The sequence below is a fragment of the Aplysia californica genome, unplaced genomic scaffold, assembly GCF_000002075.1.
Source record: "Aplysia californica isolate F4 #8 unplaced genomic scaffold, AplCal3.0 scaffold00065, whole genome shotgun sequence".
NCBI lineage: Eukaryota > Metazoa > Mollusca > Gastropoda > Aplysiida > Aplysiidae > Aplysia > Aplysia californica.
The window spans coordinates 1150760-1173818 of record NW_004797335.1 but is presented as its reverse complement, the minus strand read 5'-3'; the positions used below and the strand labels follow the sequence as shown (position 1 = coordinate 1173818).

The window sequence follows — 23059 nt, the reverse complement described above, 5'->3', positions numbered from 1 at the left end:
TCAAAAATGAACAAACCACTGTGTTCAGCCTTGAATTTCCAATAAGGTACAACCCTTAACTCAAAATGATCAAAATCCAACTTTTTGTACCTTTCTTTAGGCACACACACATTTTCTTACACTGTCTTCCTTCCACCTCCCCTCCCAACCAAAATCCTCTCCCTTCTCCTTTCATACATACTGACAAATTTACATCCTTCCAAAAAGAGCATATCAATACAAAATTCAACATCTTCCATTACCATTTTCCAGGAAATGGTGGCGTATATAGCCTCATGTTGACTAGACCCACAACACAGGTACAATATTCCCTCGCACGTCGTAGGGCTTAGGTAAAAAAATCTCACGCGATGAAGGATCATCCATCAAGTGCAAAAGATACATGTATTACATACTATATTATTATTTAGTACAGGTTTTATGGCGCTCACAACTACATTAGGTCATAAGAGCGCCAAATTACATACTTTATGCCTTCATAAACCCCCATTGCACTCTCATGAACCTCTCTCATGCTCTTATAAACACTTTTTACACTTGGAGTATGACAGACTAAAGGTATTTGAAAGTATTTTCTACACCAAACAGCATGCTCTGACTGGTTGTGTTTCAGTCAATAGGGCTTCCCTGATTTTTCCCTATTTTCCACTGTACAAAGTCTACGGAATGAGAGATGCGATATGCAAGGGAATATTGTACCTCCTTCCACACTGATGATCAACAATCAAATTAAGAATTACTTTGAAAGAAAAATAAACGAAACTGTACACATTATATTTTAATCCTTTGATAAAAGGCGCTGAATAACAATAACGAGGGGGAAAAGGTCAAAACAGGAGAACACAGAACTCGCTTTTACTCCATACTGCACAAAAAAATCAATTCATTCCACTTCTCTTACACAAATATCACAGCCAACAAAACTGTACACTATCATACACTCGTTTGAAGACTTGAAAACTCAAATGCCTTCTTCGGATCAGATCACTCACTCCTCAAAGTTAACCTCCCAGCTATTTATTTTATTCACTTTTTTTTCTCATTCACTGTCATTCTTTTTAAGGACTGGGAGGATTTCATCCACATTCACCAGAATATCACACATGCTTATGCACACACCCAAGCATGAGTGCTCTGGAACTCACACACACATTATATATAAGCTATATATAATATATATACACCCAATCGAGCACACTCATACATACACACAAATACATACAAGAAGCATGCACACCACTTATGCTCTCTCATGCACACACACACACATGCACACAATTTGCGAATTCACACACACACACACACACACACACACACACACACACACACATTCATGCGTCATACAAAGCCCAAACAACACATGAACACTCATCATGAGGCTGGTATCTCGGCCCGTGGGGTCTCCTCACGGCTGGTGGTGTGGTGAATGTAATTGACAAGACGCTGGCCCACCAGATACCTGTGCAGAGTACACAAAAGAAAATAAGAAGTCAGTCAACAAGAACAAGAGGGGAAATTAATAATAATAATAATATTAATGACAATAATAAATTACACTTTCATTGATCCCTGAAGGGCAATTCGGTTTACAGTGGCAAACATACGTACATACATATATACATACATACATACATACATACATACATACATACATACATACATACATACATACAAACTTACATACAAACATACACACATAAATACAGACATACACAATTATGAATACATACATACATAAATACATGCACAAATACATACATAAATACAAATATTGCACCAGCATTGAACAACTTACAACCATGCCACTGCCGGTCGCCACTGTGCAGTGCCCTGTATCTTGAGCTAGGGTTGTTGTGTCTTGCTCAAGGGCACATCCCAGTGACCACCCATCTAAACCCTGTGTCACCGACACTTGCTTGACATTACTTGACACTGAACTCACTGCTCACTTAGCCACCGGAGCCCCCCACATACTTTTCTCACCATCAGAGCACTTAGTAATGTCTTGTACGGTACTTCAAATCCCAAGTTTTCACATCACACAAAAATGATAGTGAATGCAACCTTTCAGTAGAAGCACCATATCATCAGTGCTTACAACACAATGGTTCAGCAAACCAGGCAACAGTAAGTAAGTAAGTTTATTCAGTGTTTAAGGCCATTGGCCCACATCACATCACACAAAACACTCATTTGATAAGTAGAGTTTTCATAATGAATAAGTACAGGTTGTGCGCATATCTCTTATCATGAGTCAAACATTGCATATTTCTGTCACTGGGCCGATTCAGGCTGGGAGGGATTAACAATTTCCTTTGAGGGACAAAGTGTGAACAATAGAAAATAAAGTGAAATTCATCTTCAATTTCATGAGAGTTACACCTCTAACATAACGGTGAATTAGTTAATTTTCACCAGTAGAGATTGTTATTTAATGGAAGGCCATGGGTTTTTAACAAAGCTCCAATACCGTGGGAGGTTGATGATATATTCAGCTGTTTCTTGAAACGGAATAGCAAGACAGAAAACATTATACTTGCGACAGACTTCTTCCTCTATGTTCTGCACAGAATGATCAACAAGTCTACTTTTTACTTCACTGAGAATGAGAAAGAGTCTAGTACTTAAAACATTTTGAGAAAACCAGGCATATCCAAAACCCAGGTAAAATAATAGTTTTTAAAAACCAGGCAATAGAACAACACGCCAAGCTGGTAATGCAGAGTCAGTTCATCAGCTGCTTTTCAGCTCTTGTAGAGCAGGGTTTTAGGTTTAGTAGAAGTTTGGTGCTCGCAACTGCATAAGGTCATATGAGCGCCAGAAGAAAAGAGGTGTTACAAGAGAGTAACAAACATAAAAAAGAAAAAGGAGAGAGTAACAAACATAAAAAAGAAGCAGGGGAGATAAGGACGATAGATGTTCGATGGGACAGTAGAAGCAAACCACACCAGAGCACCCGCCAGCCACCCACTGTAGATCAGGGTTTTAAAACAACTCAACACACATTTTAACATTCAAAATTCTGCAGGAGTGCTACAGTATAGTATATGAACACAGTAATTTTATAGGATACCGGCCCCTTCTTCTTGCATGATTATCCCCTCTCATTTCTATTAATCTCCCAATTCTTTCCACAACCCCCAAATTGAAAATACCTATCATGTGAGAAAACATGACAACTACGTATTCAAAAGCTTTTACTCACAAATAAAGCAAACCGACAATTTATTATCGAACAAGCAGACTCTTGAGTAAGAAATGTGATGCAATATCATATGAAGACTACAGGGGAAAAACGATGGTCGTCACAAACTGAAAATCGTGAGAGTACCAATTTTGAACACTTGTTAAATCATAACTGTATTTCTGTTCAACTGTTGGTTGATTATTGTTGTTAGATTTACCATTCAACAACACTTAATAATAAACCACCAGTTATGAGTCCACAAGCATTTAAAATTGGCACCCTCACAATTTCCAGTTTGCGACTACCGTCGTTTTTCCCCTGTGCTCTTCATATACTTTACAATCAATTTACATCCCTTTGAACACGAAAAACAAGAATAAATAATATAATCAATCTATCCCCTCAGCTTTTTGGTGGGGAGAAATCTTCCCAACAGAAAAAAAAAGAGACTTCAGAAAAAAACGAGAAAAACTTACTTGTCATCCTTGATATGGTTATATAGTCTGCGGAACTGCCGCACTTGGAAGATGAACATTCCTGAGCACACAATCATGGTCAGCACAAACGGGTAAATCCGCCGCACCACCATTGTCTGCATCTCAAAACTCACACCTGAGGGAGGAAAAAAAAAAAAGAGTCTCTCACACAGAAGTAGGGAACTGAGAACGGAAATATACAAATGCCACACACTTCAACAAGGATAGCTTTTCGTGCTGACATACATCAAAATCAACGTTTTCCTGAGTTCAATTCTCGACAAGTTGGAACAATATAAGCCAAATGGTCGCTTTTAAGGACAAGCGGGCTAACCCAGATTTCAGGGGTTTCCAGAAATCTTGACCGACACCAAAAGTGGGCATTGCCCTACCTATAGGAGAAGTTTGGTTTCATTGGTGTGTATATTTGTTTGGTTATAGAAAAAACTCTCCCTAGTATTTTAAAGAAACTGAACAAGGGGCAAAAACTTTACCATTGATTTTCTCAAAACAGCATTTTTCGGGATAGCTCCCTTGTGCTTAAAAGCAACCAAATATAATCTGGTACAGGCTAAGAAAAAAGGAGCACGAAGAAGAAAGAAGGAGCAGACCACTCATCAACCATCCATCATGTGTCCAACCATCAATAAACCCTACAGGAAAACACTCTCAACCACAGACATATTCAGACAGTGGTGCTGACGTTTCAGGGAAAAATATGAGGAGTCCACTGAAAAAACGGGCATAGTCACAAACCGGAAATTGTGAGGGTGTCAATTTTAAAAGCTTGTGGGCTCATAATTTCATATTTGTTTGATTTGTGGTTTATTTTATGTTTGCTGGACAGGAAATCTAACAACAATAATCAACCAATATCGGAACAGAAATACCGTTATAAGTCGACAAGTGTTCAAAATGGATACCCTCACGATTTTCAGTTGGTGACTATGGCCATTTTTTTAGTGGACGCCTCATGTATTGTACAGTACATTTATATCAAAGACGATATAGAAAGTAGGGCCTGTCATCACTGTTACGGGCAGACTGTCTATATTTTCATTTTCCAAGAGAGCTGAAAAATTGACAATATTTTTTTTATAAGTCATATATTAAGAATGTGCACTCAACCCTTTTTAATTCAATTTTTTAAAATACTTTTTTTGTCTTATATACTTAAATGACGAACAATGCAGTAACAACAACAAAAGAAAAATAATTCATCTCTTACATAGGTCATTTAACTGTGACAATGAGGACTTAGTTTCTTTTTTTTTTTAAAGAACATTTTAATTAAGAATGCACACCTGTTTTTTTAATTGTATGGGAACTCATCACGGCTCTAAACTCACTAGAGTCAGTCCTATCAACCATGGGCACTTAATTCAGATGCCCAGTCGTAGATAAACAAACAGCTTTGAAAGGAGCATAAAACGCACAGCATGCTGTATAGTTTTAACCTAACTTGATGCCATGACGATAAATTGAAAAGACAATGAGATCAACACCAAAAGGGCAACCCGGAGGTACAGAGAAGCCAGCAAGACTTACCAACAGCGGGCACAATGCTGTAAGCTATCACATAGGGAACCGCCAGGGCCATGCCTAGACACGTGGACACCGGAAGGCAGATCTGCATCATTATGAAGCGCATGTTTAGGTTGCGCATGCCATCATTGTACACCTGCGAGACAACAGAAATTACATTTAACTTATCTCTGCCTTGCCACATCACAGAACTAGGTAAAAAAAAAATGTATGTATACTGCTCTCAGCTGTTTTAGGTCGCTTGATCATTGTTTATACTATTCAAAACAATTGACAGAGCATTTAAATGGTTTGACTTCAATGTTGGATTATCTTAGAGGGCTCCCCCCCCCCCCCCCCCCCACCATGCTACTTTTGGAAAAGAAGCTGCTTTGATATAATGTAATGATTGTGCTTTCGGGGTATCAGTTCAAATGGGGAATAGCCAGCAAGGGACGAATGCAAGAGACCAGCTGTATTAAAAAGAGAACTGAAGTCAACACAAACGCTGCAACACTGGATAAAATAAATCAATCGACAAGATAATCAGCTCAGCAGTTGCAGGAGATCTATTTTTTGGTAAGTGCTTTACGACGCTCGCAACTGCATAAGGTTCATATGAGCACGTAGGACACATTTAACATTTTCAGTTGGTAGGAAATTTTGCATTTTGCCGGGTGGCGGCCAAAACCTACTCTCATCGATTTTAGACCGCCAAGGGATTTTTAACGTGCGCAACTTGCAAACAGGACCTTCGAAATTTTTTGCCCTTGTTTGAGAAGGCTACATGTACATCTTTCCTATCAGAAGATCAGGGGTGTGGCTGAAAGACAGCAGTAAGAAAGAGCCAAGGAGTTACGGTAGAAAGGGTGCAGAAAGAGTCAGAAGCCTGGAGGAGGCAGCAAAGGAGGTGAGGGGGTGGGGGCAGAAAGTGGAGACGAAAGCAGACAACAGAATGTTGCTAGAGAGCAGGAAAGGAGGTGAAAGGAGACAATTTTAGAAAATAAAATTTTTCCATTGCTACCTGGATTCAAACCCAGGACCTCTCATTCAAAAGGTCCCGGGTTTGAATGAGAGGCAAACACCTTAACCTCTAGGCCATGAGAGTCCCCAGTAGAGGGAGAGAAAAAAAACCCAGAAAACTCTGGGCAAAAAGACTATTTTGAGAAGTCTTACCCTCTCTATGGCCCGCTTCAACCACCACTGAGGGCCCATCATGATAACAGCTGTCAAGATCTTCATATGTAGAACTCCCAGAGCCCAGTCCTGTCAAATAAAGAGTACCAAAATACTGTTAATTGTGGTAAATACGGTCAATGATAAGAAAAAGCCATAAGAACTAAATCTCACAGGCAGAGGGAAGGGGGGTTAGGAGGGGGGGGTAGGGGAGAATAAAGAAAAATCTTCACTCTAACCACTATCCTATTGTCCATCAGCCACAATACAATGCTTCAATATCTATCACATACAAAAACTTGGGAATGAAAAGTCAAGGACGAATAAAGTCGAGAACATTAAGAAAATCTGAAACTTACAAAGAAGAGAATACTCTCCTCAATATTCTTCCCATCATAAACAAGGTCATAGGACAAAAGGGGACTTGACCACGGGCTGATGGATTAACCTATCCGTACGCCGTGGGGTCATTTTGTACCCCCGGGGTTGTATTCTTCACATTTTAGAATACTTCTAGTACGAAGATCTCTTTGAAACTCTCAGTATTTCTCAAAAAATCGTTTTGACAGACTGCTATACAAAGCGTACAGACCAGATTAACGAGTCAATTTCCTCTTTGGAAAGTGATGGCGAGTTCCCCATACCGTATGGATATGACAGTAAAACATGACGTACGGATAGGGCTAGCAACATCAACAATAACATTCCTGGCAAGACTTGAGCTCTCAGGAGTGCTTACCTGCCAAGGAAAAAAGATAGGAGACTGGTCCAGGGGCACCCTCATGGGGGCCACGATGATCACGTCAAACAGGAGGCCCAACAGCAAGGGGATGACCACCAGGAGAACCACGGCCATGACTAGCGACTTGAAGATCTGTGGTCAGTTTTAGTTTTAGTAGAGGTTTTACAGCGCTCGCAACTGCATAAGGTCATATGAACGCCAGAGATTAGAGGTGTTACAAGAGAGTAACAAACATAAAAAAGAAGAAGGGGAGATAAGGACGATAGACGTGCCAACCACCCACGATCTGTGGTCAGACAGATACAATACCTTTACTACATACTCGACTTACAGAAGAGAATTAAATATGAAATTACTACAACAGGTAGATTCAGCTTCTCACATTGCTTGCACAAGGGCAGGAGAAGAAATCAGCTCAGTTTGACGATAATCCTTGACTTAAACATATGTCTATCTTCATGAAATGTTTCATAGCTGATAGCAAAACTGTATGCTAAGCAATGCCCAATAAATTACTTTCATTGATCTCGAACTGCAAAAAATTATTGTACATGTTTTAATAATAATAATAGATAGCATTTGTATAGCGCAAATCCCCGCTCAACAGCAAGCTCTATGCGCTTCACAATCTATACTATTACCCCAGCAGACCTGAGAGCATTCTGAAACAAACTCAACTTTCTGGGAAGCATACTATAGGAACATTTTGACAATATAAAACTATGACTGACTTGACTCTGCCTGTCTTGGCCAACATTTGCCTTATCAGGTACTACATCATTGCCTCTGAACTTTTGTGCCCATAGAACACTTAACTATTGAGTGTATATTGGACAAAATAGTTCTAGGTGACAATATCCCAGCGGAAAAATGAAGATTGTACGCTGAACGAGGCCACACAAGGTTGCCTCTTACCTGTCAGCCTGTAGCAGATTGCCGCCCTCTTAACGGAGGCCAGCCAGAGGAAGGAAGGAAAGAAGAAAAAAATGAAGATACTTGATAAAATATTTACCTTACGGGGAAACATAACTCACGTCTTGAGAATACAAGACAAAGAGCCTTATTACTACATCACAGATGCTGCCGATATAAGTACAGGCTTTGAAACAAAAGCAAAGAAAAGGATTCAAGAACTTACGAGCAAGCCCCAGAGGCGGAGCTTGGCTTTGATGATGGCCCATCCCTGCAGGTACCAGCCGGCCACCACTGTCGACACTCGCAGACAAAGCCAGCAGATGTACAGGCCGCAGCCTGCTGTGTACAGCTCGTGGATCTTGGTGTCCCCCACCCACAGCCACATCAACTGCCGGCCCATGAACACTGAACACAGGCAAAAGGGAGAAAAACATGTCACGACGTGGTGGAATCAGGCGCTCGTCAATTTTGGGGCATATAGAGTTATTGGTGTCGTCCTAAAGTCTAGCCATTTGCCTTGATTTTGATTTTTAAAATATCCATTTATCTTTGATACAAGCCAAGATATTGGTGATCGATAGAGGAGGTGGTTGCCTGGTTTCAGAGGTAAAATTAGTGAGAAAATGACTGCCAAAGTTGAGTTATTTCCACAGCTTGAGAGTCCATGCTGCCTCACAAATATAGTTTTGCATGATGAGATGACAGAATATAGCTGTTCTAACGAGTGACCCTCACACCACACGTGGAGAGTAAAATGGACGTTTTAAACAGGTGGCCTTGTTCAACTGCACAGCCCTAAATGACATCAGAGCTACCCTTCTCCCTCCGAGACCTAACATTGACAACACACTCTATGGAACATTACAGCAACTGCAGCAAACCTGCACTTATCACTACATGGCATTTGACAGAAGGGCGAGAGCCCAGCTGTTGCTGGATCGATAACAACAACAAACAGGTGGCCAATCTCATTACACTGTAAAAAGTAGGCAAAGAAATAAACGGGAAGAGTCCTTTTGTACAGGTAATTGTATTATACAGGCGGCCATTAGAGCAGGTTTATTGTATTTTGATCATATTTAGACCAAGGATATTGCATTGCAGTCTTCTTCCCAAATTGAAACTTCGAAGAAATCTAGGTATCTTTCCCTGCAAGTCCCTTGCGTATAGCAATCATTCTACATTGCCAAAAGTCTGAAATAAAAATGCTAAATAGGCTATGAAAACATTGTGCCACCCACCTTAACAGAGAATCAAAACTGGGACCTATTTAAAGTTGACTTTCAAAGTATTTTTACCCGCATTGCCCCTCCTGAATTCGGCCTCTAAAGATTAAGTGAGTTCTATATTCAACAAAATACAAGAGGAAACTAGTATCCTCCTCACAAATAATTTTGGGTACGGCTTAAAAAAAAAAAAAGACAAAAAATACTTTTTGAAAATAATAATAATAAAGTAAATATAAATAAATAAATAAATAAATAAATAAAGATAGTGAAATAAAAAAATAAATAAAAACATAAATTACACTTTTAATTGCCCCAGAAGGGCACTTTGCTTTACAATGGCAAACATACATATTATACACATACATAAATACATGAAAACTATACCCATTCGCTCACCTGGTAATACTAATGAGACTGTGCTTGCTAAGAAGAAGGTGATGCACATGAGGACAACAAGGGAACAGATCTGGGGGAAAAAAACACATGTTCTCAGATATTTTGGAGAACTACTTTAACAAGCTTCCAATTTGCTCGAAACATCCCCTATTTAACCAACTTAAGCTGAGGCTTAGTATTGAAGTTAGCTGCTCATGAGCACAGCAAATATTAAAGAATTGCTTTAGGATGGAAGATTGAACTATATTAAAAATTAGTAGAAAAAAGACACTCGGTTAAATGTCTTGTAAATGCTGAGTAAGAACAATTCTTCTTGCAGTGCATTTCTATGGTTGACCTTTTCTAGTTTTAGTAAGAGTTTTACGGCACTTGCAACACAATAAGGTCATATAAGTGTCGAAGATTAGAGGTGTTACAAGAGAGTAACAAACACAAAATACAAGGTTCAGTACAATCAGAAAGACTTAGAGCGCAGTGGCAAGGTTCAGTAACATCAGAAAGACTTAGAGCCCAGTGACAAGGATAAGTTTTCCAACAACAATCGTACTGAGAAAGGTCAAGACAATGACCAGTCTTGCTCGCCTCTCCACTCACCCTGGCAGCAAAAAATGAAGGCCTCTTGTAAGGCTGAAAGCCAGTGGGTCCTCCACCTTGTAGCATGGCTTGGTGTGCTGCTCCCAGACCATCCCCAAGGTCATGGGCAGGGGGAACGGGCTGCCCCCCGTTGGCTAGTCGGGGTTCTGCTGGCATGTGAGGTTCATTACTGTCAACGATGTTAGCCTCATCCTGTCAACAGTAAAACTTTGTCAATGCTTGTTTTACTTTAGTTTTATCCGCCGCTTATACCCTTTTGGGTGCCGTGGGAAGAAAGAGACGTCAATGCGATGAGTGAAAACCTGAGAGTGTGGTGGTGATTACAGGGAGCAGGGGGGGGGGGGCCTTGGCTTGGTAACTATAACTGTTGAGGATCGTGAAGGTGAACTTCAAGAAGACACTTAGATACAAACTTCTCTTTCTAGCCTATTACTTGCCCTTTGACATTGCAAGATTCCTAAAATTTACAGGATAGTAGTTCAAAAGAAGTAAAAACATAAAAACATCACACACAATCGAAGAGTACACGGGGGGGGGGGGAGATGGCATTAGTCACAATTTTCCACTTTTGTCTTGTCTGTTCTGATCTATAGTTGGTTTGATTTATTATCATTTTATCACCAACAGCTGTAGCCACGCACTAGCTGTATATTTAACTCTTGTCCTGCGTCTGTGCCGAGATGCGAATCTTATCAGCAACCGATTACCGTCGGATGAGCCGGGCAGGCCACCGGGGTCACTCAGTGTGTACAGTTGGTGTACAGCGCGCGCGCGCCGGGAAACGTGTGTTTTCACCATGAATACCGTGGGAGTGTATTAATCGACGAAGAAAATAACGCTCTATCTTTCATAGCTTTCTATTTATAAAGTGTCACAAACACTTGAATAACCCCCTCTCACAAGCTGATAAGACATTACGATTAGTTACGCCCATTCGAATAACCTTTCTGGACGCTCTTGTTGTTATGAATGACCTGAGGTTCGAAAGGAGATAATATAGGTCAATTTCCGAATGTTTTACACTCAAATTGTTCTTTGTACCTGCACAATGGTATTCAAAACTATCAAACAAGCTTATTTTTTATCAGGTAGTATCATTTCATACAAAATCAAGCTCATTTGAAAGATTTTGTACAGAAAAATGGAAGTCTTGTTTCCTGACTATCCTTTCGAGCTCCTCATGTCTAAGTGGGTCAATTTCTTCTATAATTTCATTGGACGCACATCTAGAGCTACCAACTTGGCGTGTTTTGAATGAGACGTATGCCTCGATTACGAACCAACGCAGGCGGATCTAGAAGAAGGCCACAAACGCACACAAACTCAAACAGACTGACGCACACACACTTGACCTGCGTGAATGGGGATCCGACTCAGGACCCGAATTTCAAGTAAGATGATGCGCGCTGCAGCTGAGCCAGGAGCTACACTGATTCGGGACCAGAACGTAGGCGAGGTGCCGAAATAGGCTTATCGGGCAACATTAACCCGGCTCCCGCAGGACGAGGGTTAAAACAAATGTACATGAAAAGAACTACAACAATTCATGTGAACATGTGTAATTGAGCAAAAATGTTAATGCAAACTTTTCCATCATTAGAAGGGTGGCACCATGGCAGACAGGCAGAAGATCCATTTAATATCCCCACCCTCCAGAAAGAATAATGATAATAATAATAATAAATAGCATTTGTATAGAGCATACACTGAATGGTTATCAAATAGAGAAAAAGGAAAACACACCATTAGAAAAAAATGAAAGATCTGGAACATTCTGTACCTCCAGAAATAGCAAGTACTTGGGGAAAAGAGAAAACTAGACCAACCTCTCCGTCCAGAGCAACGTCTCCGATGAGGTAGGATCTCAGGTCCAGCAACCAAGCCATGGCTTTTGACCAGCCCTCCACAAGTTTCTTCAACATGGCCCGGGTGTGGCCAGCTTCCAACAGGGAGGGCAAGACAACCTGCAGGAGCAGCAGCTCCAGCGACAGCTCACTCACTGGGGCCTCACTGCAGGTTTAGTTTTAGTTTTAGTAAGAGTTTTACGGTGCTCGCAACTGCACAAGGTCATATAAGCGCCAGAAAATTAGAGGTGTTACAAGAGAGTAACAAACACAAAAAAGAAGGAGGAGAAATAAGGACTATAGACGTTTGACAGGAAAGAAGAAGCAAACGACTCCAGAGCACCCGCCAACCACCCACTTGCAGGAAAAAGATCATGATGATGACGATAACTATAATGAAGATGATGAAATTCCTCATTAAACCTAAAAAAGGAGTATGTTGAAAAATGTTGTACATACGGTAATAATTTATAAATGTTTCCATGTATTTTTTAACTCCTGTATAACAACCATTAAGTTGAAGATCATGATGATGGCAATGATGACGCTTTGAGATTAACCCTTTGGGCCCTGATTCCCTGTCCCTACAGGACCCGTGCACCTGAGCTCCTTTCGATCAACTGCTACGTGTACAACTACAAACGCCGAGGTATTATTCAGATCACTCTTTCACAAGTAGATTCTAAACTCACGTTCAATTCAGTCATTGGGAAAATTACTTACCTGGAGACGACCACACGGTACGGTAGAAAGCCAGGAAATACTAGACGGATGACCTTGATTGGCAACCAAAGCATGAGGAGAACAGCACTGCCAAAAATAACCTGAGACAAGAAATATAACACTCATAGTCATGCAATATTACAACATGTTTCAGAAACAATGTTTTAGTTTAGTTTTAGTAAGAGTTTTATGGCACTTGCAACACAATAAAGTCATATAAGTGCAGAAGATTAGAGATGTTACAAGAGAGTAACAAATATAAAAAAGAAGGAGAGATCAGGACAATAGATGTTTGATAAGAAAGAAGGAGCAAACTACACCAGAGCACCTGCCAACCACCCACTGACTCCATTTGCATGTCCGTCAACCAGTCTGCCTTTTTGAACAACATTTGAATATTCTGACCACACTGATTTCATAAACAGATATCCTACTTGTTTTACTACACTATAAGAAAAGACTGGTGCCAATAAGCAACTGAATAAGAAGCAATGACATCATTTAATAAGACAAGATAAGATAAGATAAGATAAGATAACATAGTACTTTATTATCCCAGAGGGAAATTTTCCTTGGCTGTACAGGACCGTAAAAACACATGCAGGTATACATTAAAAAAATTTAAGTCATATATATTACTCTCATTAAAATTCAAATGAAAGGAGAAGTAAAGCTGACAAAATGTACATTTACATCAAATGCATCATTCAACCACATGCAGGAATTTAAATACTAGACCTTTGGAGTTATATACAGATACATACTCTAAGAGCAACACGTTTATGCTCATTCTGACAAAAGCCTTCTGCTAGATGGTAAAAAACTTCTTTTATATCTTTCTTTCTTTGTTTTTGGAGGTACATATCTGCTGCGGCGTGATCTTACAATTTGTGTGGAAAAGGGGAGTGATGGGTCAATTAAGCACAAGAAGAGAACAACACAAGAGTAACCTCCAACGATATGTGCACGGAAGAAAAAATGTACGCTTATCTGTTCATGCAAGTTTATTCAGGAAAAGGAAAAGTGGGGGCCACACTGACAACACTTTCAACAATCCATTAAAATAGAACAAGGACCACTCTTCGACCTCTCATGCTTACAGCAACTGAACTCTGGACTGAGAAACTTCAAAAATTCAAACACTGTTATTGCAAGGGTATATCTGACAAGCAAAATAATCATCAGTATGCTGATAACATCTGCTGCTGATCAAAATCGCCAGTTTTAGTTTTAGTAAGAGTTTTACGGCTCTTGCAACACAATAAGGTCATATAAGTGCTGAAGATTAGAAGTGTTACAAGAGAGTAACAAACATAAAAAAGAAAAAAGGGAGATAAAGAAGATAGATGTTTGATAGGAAAGAAGAAGCAAACCACACCAGAGCACCCGCCAACCACCCACTAAAATTGTCATTAAAAAAATAGAAATGAATATCCTATATTTTAAAAATATAGAAATGCTGAGAAAAAAGGAGCAAAACCTGATGTTTTTACTCACCACAGAAGCGATAAATCGTCTGAAATGTCTCAGTACACAGAGGTGAATCATCTGGGGGGGCGGGGGGAATCAGTTGAACATAGTTAAAAATGTCATTCAAAATCTTGAAAACTGTCAAGGATATGCTTTAGAAAAGTTGCGACAGTATGCTCAAGAGCATCATATTTAAAGACTTTAAAATTCACATTCTCTATATCACTTACTCACATTCATAAATACAAATCAAGGCAAATGAATTATTTACAAACAAACCTCCCAACATAAAGTGAGAGGAGTATAAAAAGAAGATAGAGGTCTTTCATGAGTCTTTCCATAAACAATTAACAACACAAATTAATTAGATAAATATTTAGAGAGATTTTTATTTAGTCAGAACACAATGTACTGATTACATGTTACTGTTGTATTGTAAAGCGCTCAGAGCATGTGTTCTTTAATCGGGGTTGAGTGCTACAGGAATGCCATATACTATTACCATTATTATAAATAAACAACTGTCTCTATGTTCCCAATATGATTTAAAAAGAAACAATCTTCAGAAATTAAGGGCAAAGCCTACCTCTTGGATAGGATTGAATTCTGGGTCATTCAAATTCCTGAGGAACCAAAGTACTCCTGGCCGTAGCACCTCCCTGGTCAACAATATGAAGGAGGCAAAGTAGAAGACGTATACCATGCCAACCAACCAGTGGATGAACATGGAAGTGCCCGGGGAAGACAAAAAGCTCGACTCCCGGTCCTTCAGAGTTGCGTCAAACATGGACTGGAAAACAAAAAGGCAAAATTTAGCAGATTCATGGTTTTAGATTTAGCATAGACCCAACATCCAACAGAACATAACTGATCATTATTTCCAGAGTGAGATTTTTTTACCACATATTCTCAATTGAAAATGACTAAAAGTCTTATCTTTGTGTTGGTCTGTATGCAACCTTGTAGCGGCAAGAGAACATGACCCCAAGATAAACATGTTTGCAATTACAGTCACTTGGACAGGGACCAAATACAGACACATTCTTAAAAATAAAAAAATATAACCAACATCTACTCCCTTTATGTGTACTCAACTAGTTTGCCTTACTAGGACCACATAATCAGCTGTTACAAAAAGCACAATCAAGAGGGGTTTGAAAATCAAACAAAAATCTCTTTTAAAAAAGCCTGTAACAATATGAAGCCTTTGAAATAAGAACATAAAAAATGACAAACAAATTTTTAATGTTTTTCTTTCAAAGGAATCACTATAAATATTTCAAAGGAATCACTATAAATATTTCAAAGGAACCACTATAAATAGTTGCTGCGACATTCAGAAATGCAAGTCCAGCATGTTTCTAAAGGCCAGGAAATAATCTGAAAGCCATTATCGGTTATCAACAAAATTTTACCGACTAAAGAATTGGAAGCTTACTGACTAAAGTCCCACAGGCTCCAATCACAAGGCACACAAAACAAAGTAAAAGCTCAAACAGCGTTATAAGTTTTCCAAACAAACACTCTACACCGTTTTTGCTAGGACAAATTACATCAGACTAAAATCAATACGTACCAGAGAGCAAATGTCAAGCCACCAGCCACACACTAGAGGGAATGCACCAATTTCCATGACGACAAGAAGTTTCACTTTCACTACCACATAGCAAAGCCCAAAAATCCTCTGCCCCCTGAAAGAGACCAGCATGGGTTGTAATGGAGGGATGAGTGTGATTTAGTTTTAGAAAGAGTTTTAGAGCACTTGCAATACAATAAGGTCAAATAAGTGCAAAAGATTAGAGGTGTTACAAGAGAGTAACAAACATAAAAAAGAAGGACGGGAGATCAGGATGAAAGATGCTAGATAGGAAAGAAGGAGCAAACCACACCAGAGCACCCGCTAACCACCCATGATGAGGGTGAGACACTAACCAGCAAGACAAGGCTCATCAGACAACATAAAGAACAATTTATAGCAAACAAAACTTAAAACTGTTGATGTTGGTGGCCAACACTTTATTTTCACTATAGTTTCAAAAGTGGACTATAAATGATGGAATCTGACTATTTGATGTTGGAGGCCCCCCCCCCCCCCCCCCCCCCCCCGACTATTTGATGTTGGAGCCTCCCCTCACAAGAGAAATAGAACTACGGTACAAAGAATTGTTCTAATAAAACCAACCAACACTACTGTCTGATGAAAAGAAAATTCACCAAAAAATTGACACTCTCTGTGTCAACTTCCCTTGTCTTTTACACATAGATGCACACACTCTTCAACCAACTCCTTTTCTATCTTATTTTTTTACCCAACCATTCCACTATTCGGTAGGGAATAAAAAGTTCCTCGGAACTGAACAAGCATGGAGACACTTAAGCGCTTTAGTCAAGAACTTTAGAAATTTTTGGCCAAGCGGACATTCTCAGTACTTAAACATAGTTTTTAATCATTTTACAAAAGGTCCTTTGTATTCTTTAAAGTTATCTCACACATACACTTAAAGCCCATTCTTTCATCTTTTTAGTTATATACAGCTCTAGCTGATTTGTTGTGGAGGTGGCTTTTAATCATTCATTCGGAACACCTCTCAAGTATGCAGAAAAAACACAATTTTGTAGGCCTACCTAGAGTGTACACAACAGGTGACAGATAAAGACCAAAAAATAGATAAACTGGGAATCTATCTGAACTATTGATTTGTGGTTACAGCTTAATACATCAGTGTAAAAATGGTTGAAGAGCATGTTGAAGTATTTATTCCCTTTTCCTTTCATTCAAAAGGGCAAATGAGAACTGGTGGAAAATTGCCCAAGCTGAGATTATATCTACACAAAATTGCGCCAGCGGACAACCCAGATCCGTCCTGTCGAGCCTGCAAGGAGGAAGACGAAACTATGGACCATGTATTCCTGAGATGTCCCGCCAGCTATCGTGCTAGAACCCGTCTACTGGGACATTTCAGTAACCCACTTTCAGCACTTTTTAAGGACCCCCGGGCAAGTCTTGAGTTCCTGCGTGCTGTCAGCATCGCTGACCGTTTATGAAGCCACAGCGCCAGAAGAGAGAGAGAGAGAGAGATTCAAAAGGGCTTGCAGTGGGGGAAATCCATGTCAAACTCACGAAGGTAACACACAGCTGTGCCCTCTTGAGGGCCATGTTTAGTGTCTGAGTGAAGAGACGCACATCAACTCAGTAACGGTCATAAGGTGCAGCAAAAAGCAAAGCAGACCGGAACAGCAAACCCAAATAACAGAAAAGGGAACAACCAGTGGCGCTCCCCAATCACCCAGTGAAGGCCATCTATAGTAACTGACTTAACGCTATTCATACGTCGTGTATTACTATTGTGTCCATATGATGAGGGGATCTCTATCCCCCCACTTTGAAAAGAGGTAATTTACTCGTTATTCCGATCCGTACGCTTTGCATAGCAGTCTGTCAAAATGATTTTTTGAGAAATACTGAAAGTTTCAAAGAGATCTTTGTACTAGAAGTATTCTAAAATGTGAAGAATACAACCCCTGGGGTACAAAAAGACCCCAGTCGTATGGATAGGGTTAAAATACTTCATTCACAATCAAGTTCCCTTAAAACCTGTGAAGACCTCCCTTAAAAGAAACATGTTAAACAACCTTTATAGCAGGACGCCGGCCTGAGGCAGGGCACTACAATCATCAGAGTTGGTTCTACATTTGACACTTACTTCTTCAACCTCGTGAGAGAGCAGACTGAGTAAACAGCCAGCAGGGAGACAGCAATAACCAAATATCCAGTCAGAGTGGTCAAGAGGCCTTCAAAGTGGGATGCCAACACCTGAAAGTAAAAAAATAGACATTGGGCTATGGGACAAAAAAACACTTTTGACATGTACATTAAAATCAGTGCATAATACACCAAAGCTTATAAATAACAATTTTTTCCCCCCAATGGTGTACACATATGAGATACAATCATGAAGGAGAGATAGGGACAGCAGATGTTGGATAGGAAAGACGGAGCAAACCACACTAGAGCACCCGCCAACCACCCACAGTCACATTATTATATATATATTAAGGTTAGTGACCTGTCAACAAACTCTCATCTCGATGTTGTGGGACCTGACACAACCAAAAAGTAAAATGTGAGGCAGAGCGGTGAAATCAGGTCCTCGTCAAAATAATGATAGCGAAGAAAATGACATTTTTCTTCCCATTTGGCAATTTTTGTCGAATTTTGAAAATTTAACTCAGCACCTTTTCTGTCTATTTAAAAACAATTTGCTGTGTGGCTTTTACTGAAAAACGAAGAAAGGCAAAAACAATCTAAACTTATACATTTCAAGGACTCTCACGCTTTGGAAGGCACCAAACTTTGGCAGCCATTTTCTCTCTTCTTTTACCTCTAAAAACAGGTGACCCCCACCTCCTTCAATCCCAAATATCTCGACTTCTTTAAAAGATAGATGGATCAATTTTTTCATTGAAACCAAGACAAATGAACACGCTTAAAGATGATACCAGAAACTCCATATGCCCTAAAATTGACGAGTTCCTGATTCCACAATGTCGTGACACAAATGACAATGATGATGTTCCCTACAGATCAACAACGAAAGTCAGACTTCTTTTTCCACTCCACTATTGCCTTAAAATGCTTATCTCAGGAATAGATGACACAATGGGATCATTCGTATAATTGTTTAAATTCTTAAAATGCTAGCTACTTGAAAGACTTTTGAAAAGGTTTGCCTGAACAAAAGGCCTGATCTTATGGAAAGTATCAGACAGCACTGAGGTATGTGCTCTGTATCGTAAGTTTTTGTTTGTTTTAGTAAGAGTTTAACAGCGCTCATAACTGCATAAGGTCATATGAGCGCACGAAGAAGGTTGTAAGTTTGTTTCCACAGTGACATTTAAGTCGAGACAATAACAGATTAGTGGGGTTGGAATGACCCTGATAAAAATCATTGAAATAAAGAAAAACTGATGAAATTTTTAACTAAAGCAGTTTTTTTTTTTTTAAGAAACTAAACTATAACACAATATCACTTACTAGATGATCCATTTTTCCTCCAACCAGAGCAAAGTGGCCAATATGATAAGGGCAAAATGCTGAAACAAAAGACAAATCCATGAGATATGTGGCAATCATGACCAAAAAAAAAACCAAACAAAAAAAAAACCTTCTTCACTTTCTTTCTCCAGTCCTTAGGTAAAGAGGGCCAACATAAAAATTAGCACATAGTATTTTTATATTATTTATAATTTATACTAACTCCTGATTTTTACTGAAGTAGTAGTTACTGAAGTGCCACAGACAGACCTTGGGGATGGTAAGGCAACAACAACAAAAAAACTGACCAACTTCTTCCAGTTACATAGTTATATATTTTTTTTATAGTAGAAGGTTTTACGGCGCTCGCAACTGCATAAGGTCATATGAGCGCCAAAGGGTAGGTGTCAACAGAGAAGTCTTTACAGGGAATCAGACATAGACTGCTCACCTCTCTAGCTTCAACAGCACAAGGTCTGCTTCGACTATCAAGGCACCCCGGAAATAGCAGGTCACAAGAAAGTGACAAACATACAAAAGAAGTAGAAGAAAATGACAATAGCGAGGATCAGGAAAGAAAAGGCAGCAGTTCCTTGTTGTAGATCAGGCACGGTTATGAGCGTGACATGAGTCAGCCCATTTACAATTCTACTATGCTTGAATGAGAAATGTCCCCCCTTTGGGAATGGCCTATAGACACTACAGTCAGTGGCACTGCCCCGGGGGGGGGAGTTACATAGTTAGAACATAACATCATCAATATGCTTTATATAGTTTTGAGCGGTAAATTGTAAAAAAATAAGTTTCAAAATGGTAAAAATGTATAACTTGGGTTAATATCTGCCAGACTACATATCACCTCTTTATAGATTCTACCAAAGAACTGCAAATGATTCACTTACCAAACACTAAGATGAAGAGAGTATTGAGGGAAACAACCCAGAACACATGCTCCTGTGGAGTAAAAGGAAAAATACAAAATCACAATTTGATTTGAGCTATTTTTTTAAAAACCAAAAAAAAACACATGGGCCAATTGCTAACCAGTTGTAACTTACAGCAAGTCGGTAAGGTAACCACCACAATGCTTACATTTCTCCAAGAAAATATTAGAGAAAAATAGTAAATAGTAACACTAAAAAAAAGAGCACAAACCAACTATCCACTTATAAGGCTGCACAGAAAAGAAGGTAGCCAATGGGTAAAATGAGGGAAAAAGACGTGAGAATAGATAGACTCTTCCCATCAACAGTTTAGGCGGAAAATAAACGAATCAAGTGCCATCAAGGCAAAAATTACAAGCATGAAATTATTATTATTATGCACTTCACATTTGCAGGCATATCTATGCGCAACTTTTGCATTGCTGTGACCATAACTCACCTACTTCAAGAAATAAACAAAATGACAAGAAATTTTTACTTTCAGCTTGGATCTTTCATTTTCAGCATGGTTAAAATGAACTGGAATAAACAAAGATTTAAATCCATCTCTAGCAAACAAAGGACTCACCAAGAATACGAGCGAGCCATCAAGCCCAAGGAGCTGCAAAGACAAACAAAAAAAGGGATTTAAATCATATTCACCCACATACTTCTAAAACAAGTTCATCTTGGATCTCATCTTGAAGAAGCCCAAAAGGTGAATGAGGCCAAGCTAAAAGAAAACACTTCAAAAGTTTGGATTTTCGGACAGACTATGTTATTACATCTCCCACAGTACAATACATTCGCTCTGCCTACTGCTGTTGCCTATAAATTGTTCAATTTCAAACTACTGCCAAACAAGGACTTTTAAGAACTTTTGTCAATATGACCTTCATCTTATAAACATTACATACTTTTACCAAAACTCTATATTAAATGAAAATTTGTTTCCAGCAGTGAGGTCTCTTAAACCACAGCTTTTTTTTCTCCCACAATCAGCTAAAGTAAAAAAGAACAAACATCTACCATTGTCTTACACTGGCACAATAATCAAGAAAAGGGTACTTCAGAAATTATCCATCAGTACCGAAACAGCTCACTAAAGAAAAAAGGGGGCAACAAAATAACAAATATCACATTGAGATTTTTTCCTACTGGTATGTCAAAACTTCTTAATCAATTTATTAAATCATGACTGACCGTAAATCACATTTTACTCCCAGAAGAAGCTTTGAGCAAGGCTTTAGCCATACAGCTAAATCAAAATTACGGTCTCACCCTTTCCCACGTCAACTCTTCAGCTGCCCGATCCCACTCGATAGGATTCCAATTGTTGTCGTCTGAGAAAAAATGAAAAATAAACATTTTGTTTACCTCAGGAGTATTAAACATAACTATATTTTCCAAACATCTACAACTAGACAGAAAAACTACATGAAAGAAATTTTAGTTTTAGTAAGTGTTTTACAGCACTTGCAACACAATAAGGTCGTATAAGTGCCGAAGATTAGAGGTGTTACAAGAGAGTAACTAATACGAAATAGAAGGAGGGGAGATAAGGATGATAGATGTTCGATAGGAAAGAAGGAGCAAACCATACCAGAGCACCCACCAACCACCCAAGAAAGAAATTTGGAAGTTCCCTCCATAGAAAGTCGATGAGTTTAAGGGGGGAAAAAAGTGTCTTTGCCCAGTGGTCAACTAGTCAGGTATGCAATCATAGGCTGGTGTGTAGCTAACAGTGAGACTGCACAATAATGGGCACATACCATGAGGAACAAAACGGACAAGAAGAGGAGGAAGCAAACCATCAGCCAATGACATATATAGTTCTACATCTGAAAATACAGGTAATGATCTCCCAATCTGAAAATCGACACACACAATATCCCAGTACACGAGAACAAACAAGAATCAAGACAGCTCACCTTGCGCAGCAGCGTTGTTCCCATTATTGGCTTCGTCTCCTATGACCTCCTCAGCCTCCACTGCCTCGCCTCTACCTTCATTTCCTGCCCCTGCAGCCCCACCGCCGATCAGCTGGTCAGCTGGCTCTTGTGCGGCATTGTGATTGGCAGCAGCGTTTCCAACACCCACAGCACCACCAACTCCACCAAAGCCTCCCATGAGATTAAAGTTGTTGAAGCCACCACCCCCACCAACAACATTCTGGGAAGGAAAAAACAACCAAAAGAAGAGCATTAAAAAGGTACTGTACACATATTACATTTTTAAGAAATAATGGAGCGGTACCTAAAGTATAACAGGGTTGCCACTCAACTTTTTTGAAAACAGCTGAAAATCCACGCGATGAACATCAATTTGAAACCAAAAAGGTGTGCATAGAGAGAAATCACTTGCTGAGATTAGCGCAAATTTTCCACGGGGTTTTTTCTCCCCGTTATCTGAACTTATGGCAAAGTTTTCATTTTTCTGTTATTAGAACATTTGGTGCAAGTTGTTGTGTGTGTGTGTGTGGGGGGGGGGGGGGGGTATTCTTTTTATTTCCAAGTAAAGATTTTATCTCGATCTCAATACCTGAATAGCGGATCAGGATCAAAATATCGGAAATATCAGAAAAAAGCAGAAAAGTGGCATCCCTGGTATAACTTATAACTGTCAAAATGGAATTCAAAACATACTAGTAGGGCAGTTAGTGTGTTTGAGTCCTTGATCAGCTGCTTGCACTGTATGCTTCCCAGGAAGTCAAGAATGTCTCTGAGTGTTCTAGGGTCTGCCAGGACAATAGTATAGTGTAAAATACATAGAGACTACTGTCAAGCGGGGATATTCACTATACAAATGCTATTTATTATTATCAT

The 23059-nt window shown here is 39.4% G+C and overlaps 1 protein-coding gene across 1 annotated transcript in view; it reads right to left on the bottom strand.

Moving 5' to 3' along the window:
- Positions 1-1030: 1030 nt before the first annotated feature.
- Positions 1031-23059, bottom strand: part of LOC101856721 (E3 ubiquitin-protein ligase MARCHF6) — a 33184-nt gene continuing 11155 nt past the window's right edge. Inside the window, exons 7-25 of the mRNA XM_005093513.3 lie at positions 22166-22406; positions 21516-21577; positions 20824-20856; positions 20214-20265; positions 19312-19370; positions 17981-18090; positions 15853-15967; positions 14863-15066; positions 14304-14354; positions 12807-12907; positions 12066-12249; positions 10240-10431; positions 9646-9715; positions 8244-8425; positions 7103-7237; positions 6364-6453; positions 5212-5344; positions 3664-3799; positions 1031-1459 (exon numbers count right to left, since the gene is read on the bottom strand). Coding sequence (XP_005093570.1) covers positions 1372-1459; positions 3664-3799; positions 5212-5344; positions 6364-6453; positions 7103-7237; positions 8244-8425; positions 9646-9715; positions 10240-10431; positions 12066-12249; positions 12807-12907; positions 14304-14354; positions 14863-15066; positions 15853-15967; positions 17981-18090; positions 19312-19370; positions 20214-20265; positions 20824-20856; positions 21516-21577; positions 22166-22406 — 2238 coding nt within the window. The 3' untranslated portion in view covers positions 1031-1371. The remainder of the gene's footprint in view (positions 1460-3663; positions 3800-5211; positions 5345-6363; positions 6454-7102; positions 7238-8243; positions 8426-9645; positions 9716-10239; positions 10432-12065; positions 12250-12806; positions 12908-14303; positions 14355-14862; positions 15067-15852; positions 15968-17980; positions 18091-19311; positions 19371-20213; positions 20266-20823; positions 20857-21515; positions 21578-22165; positions 22407-23059) is intronic.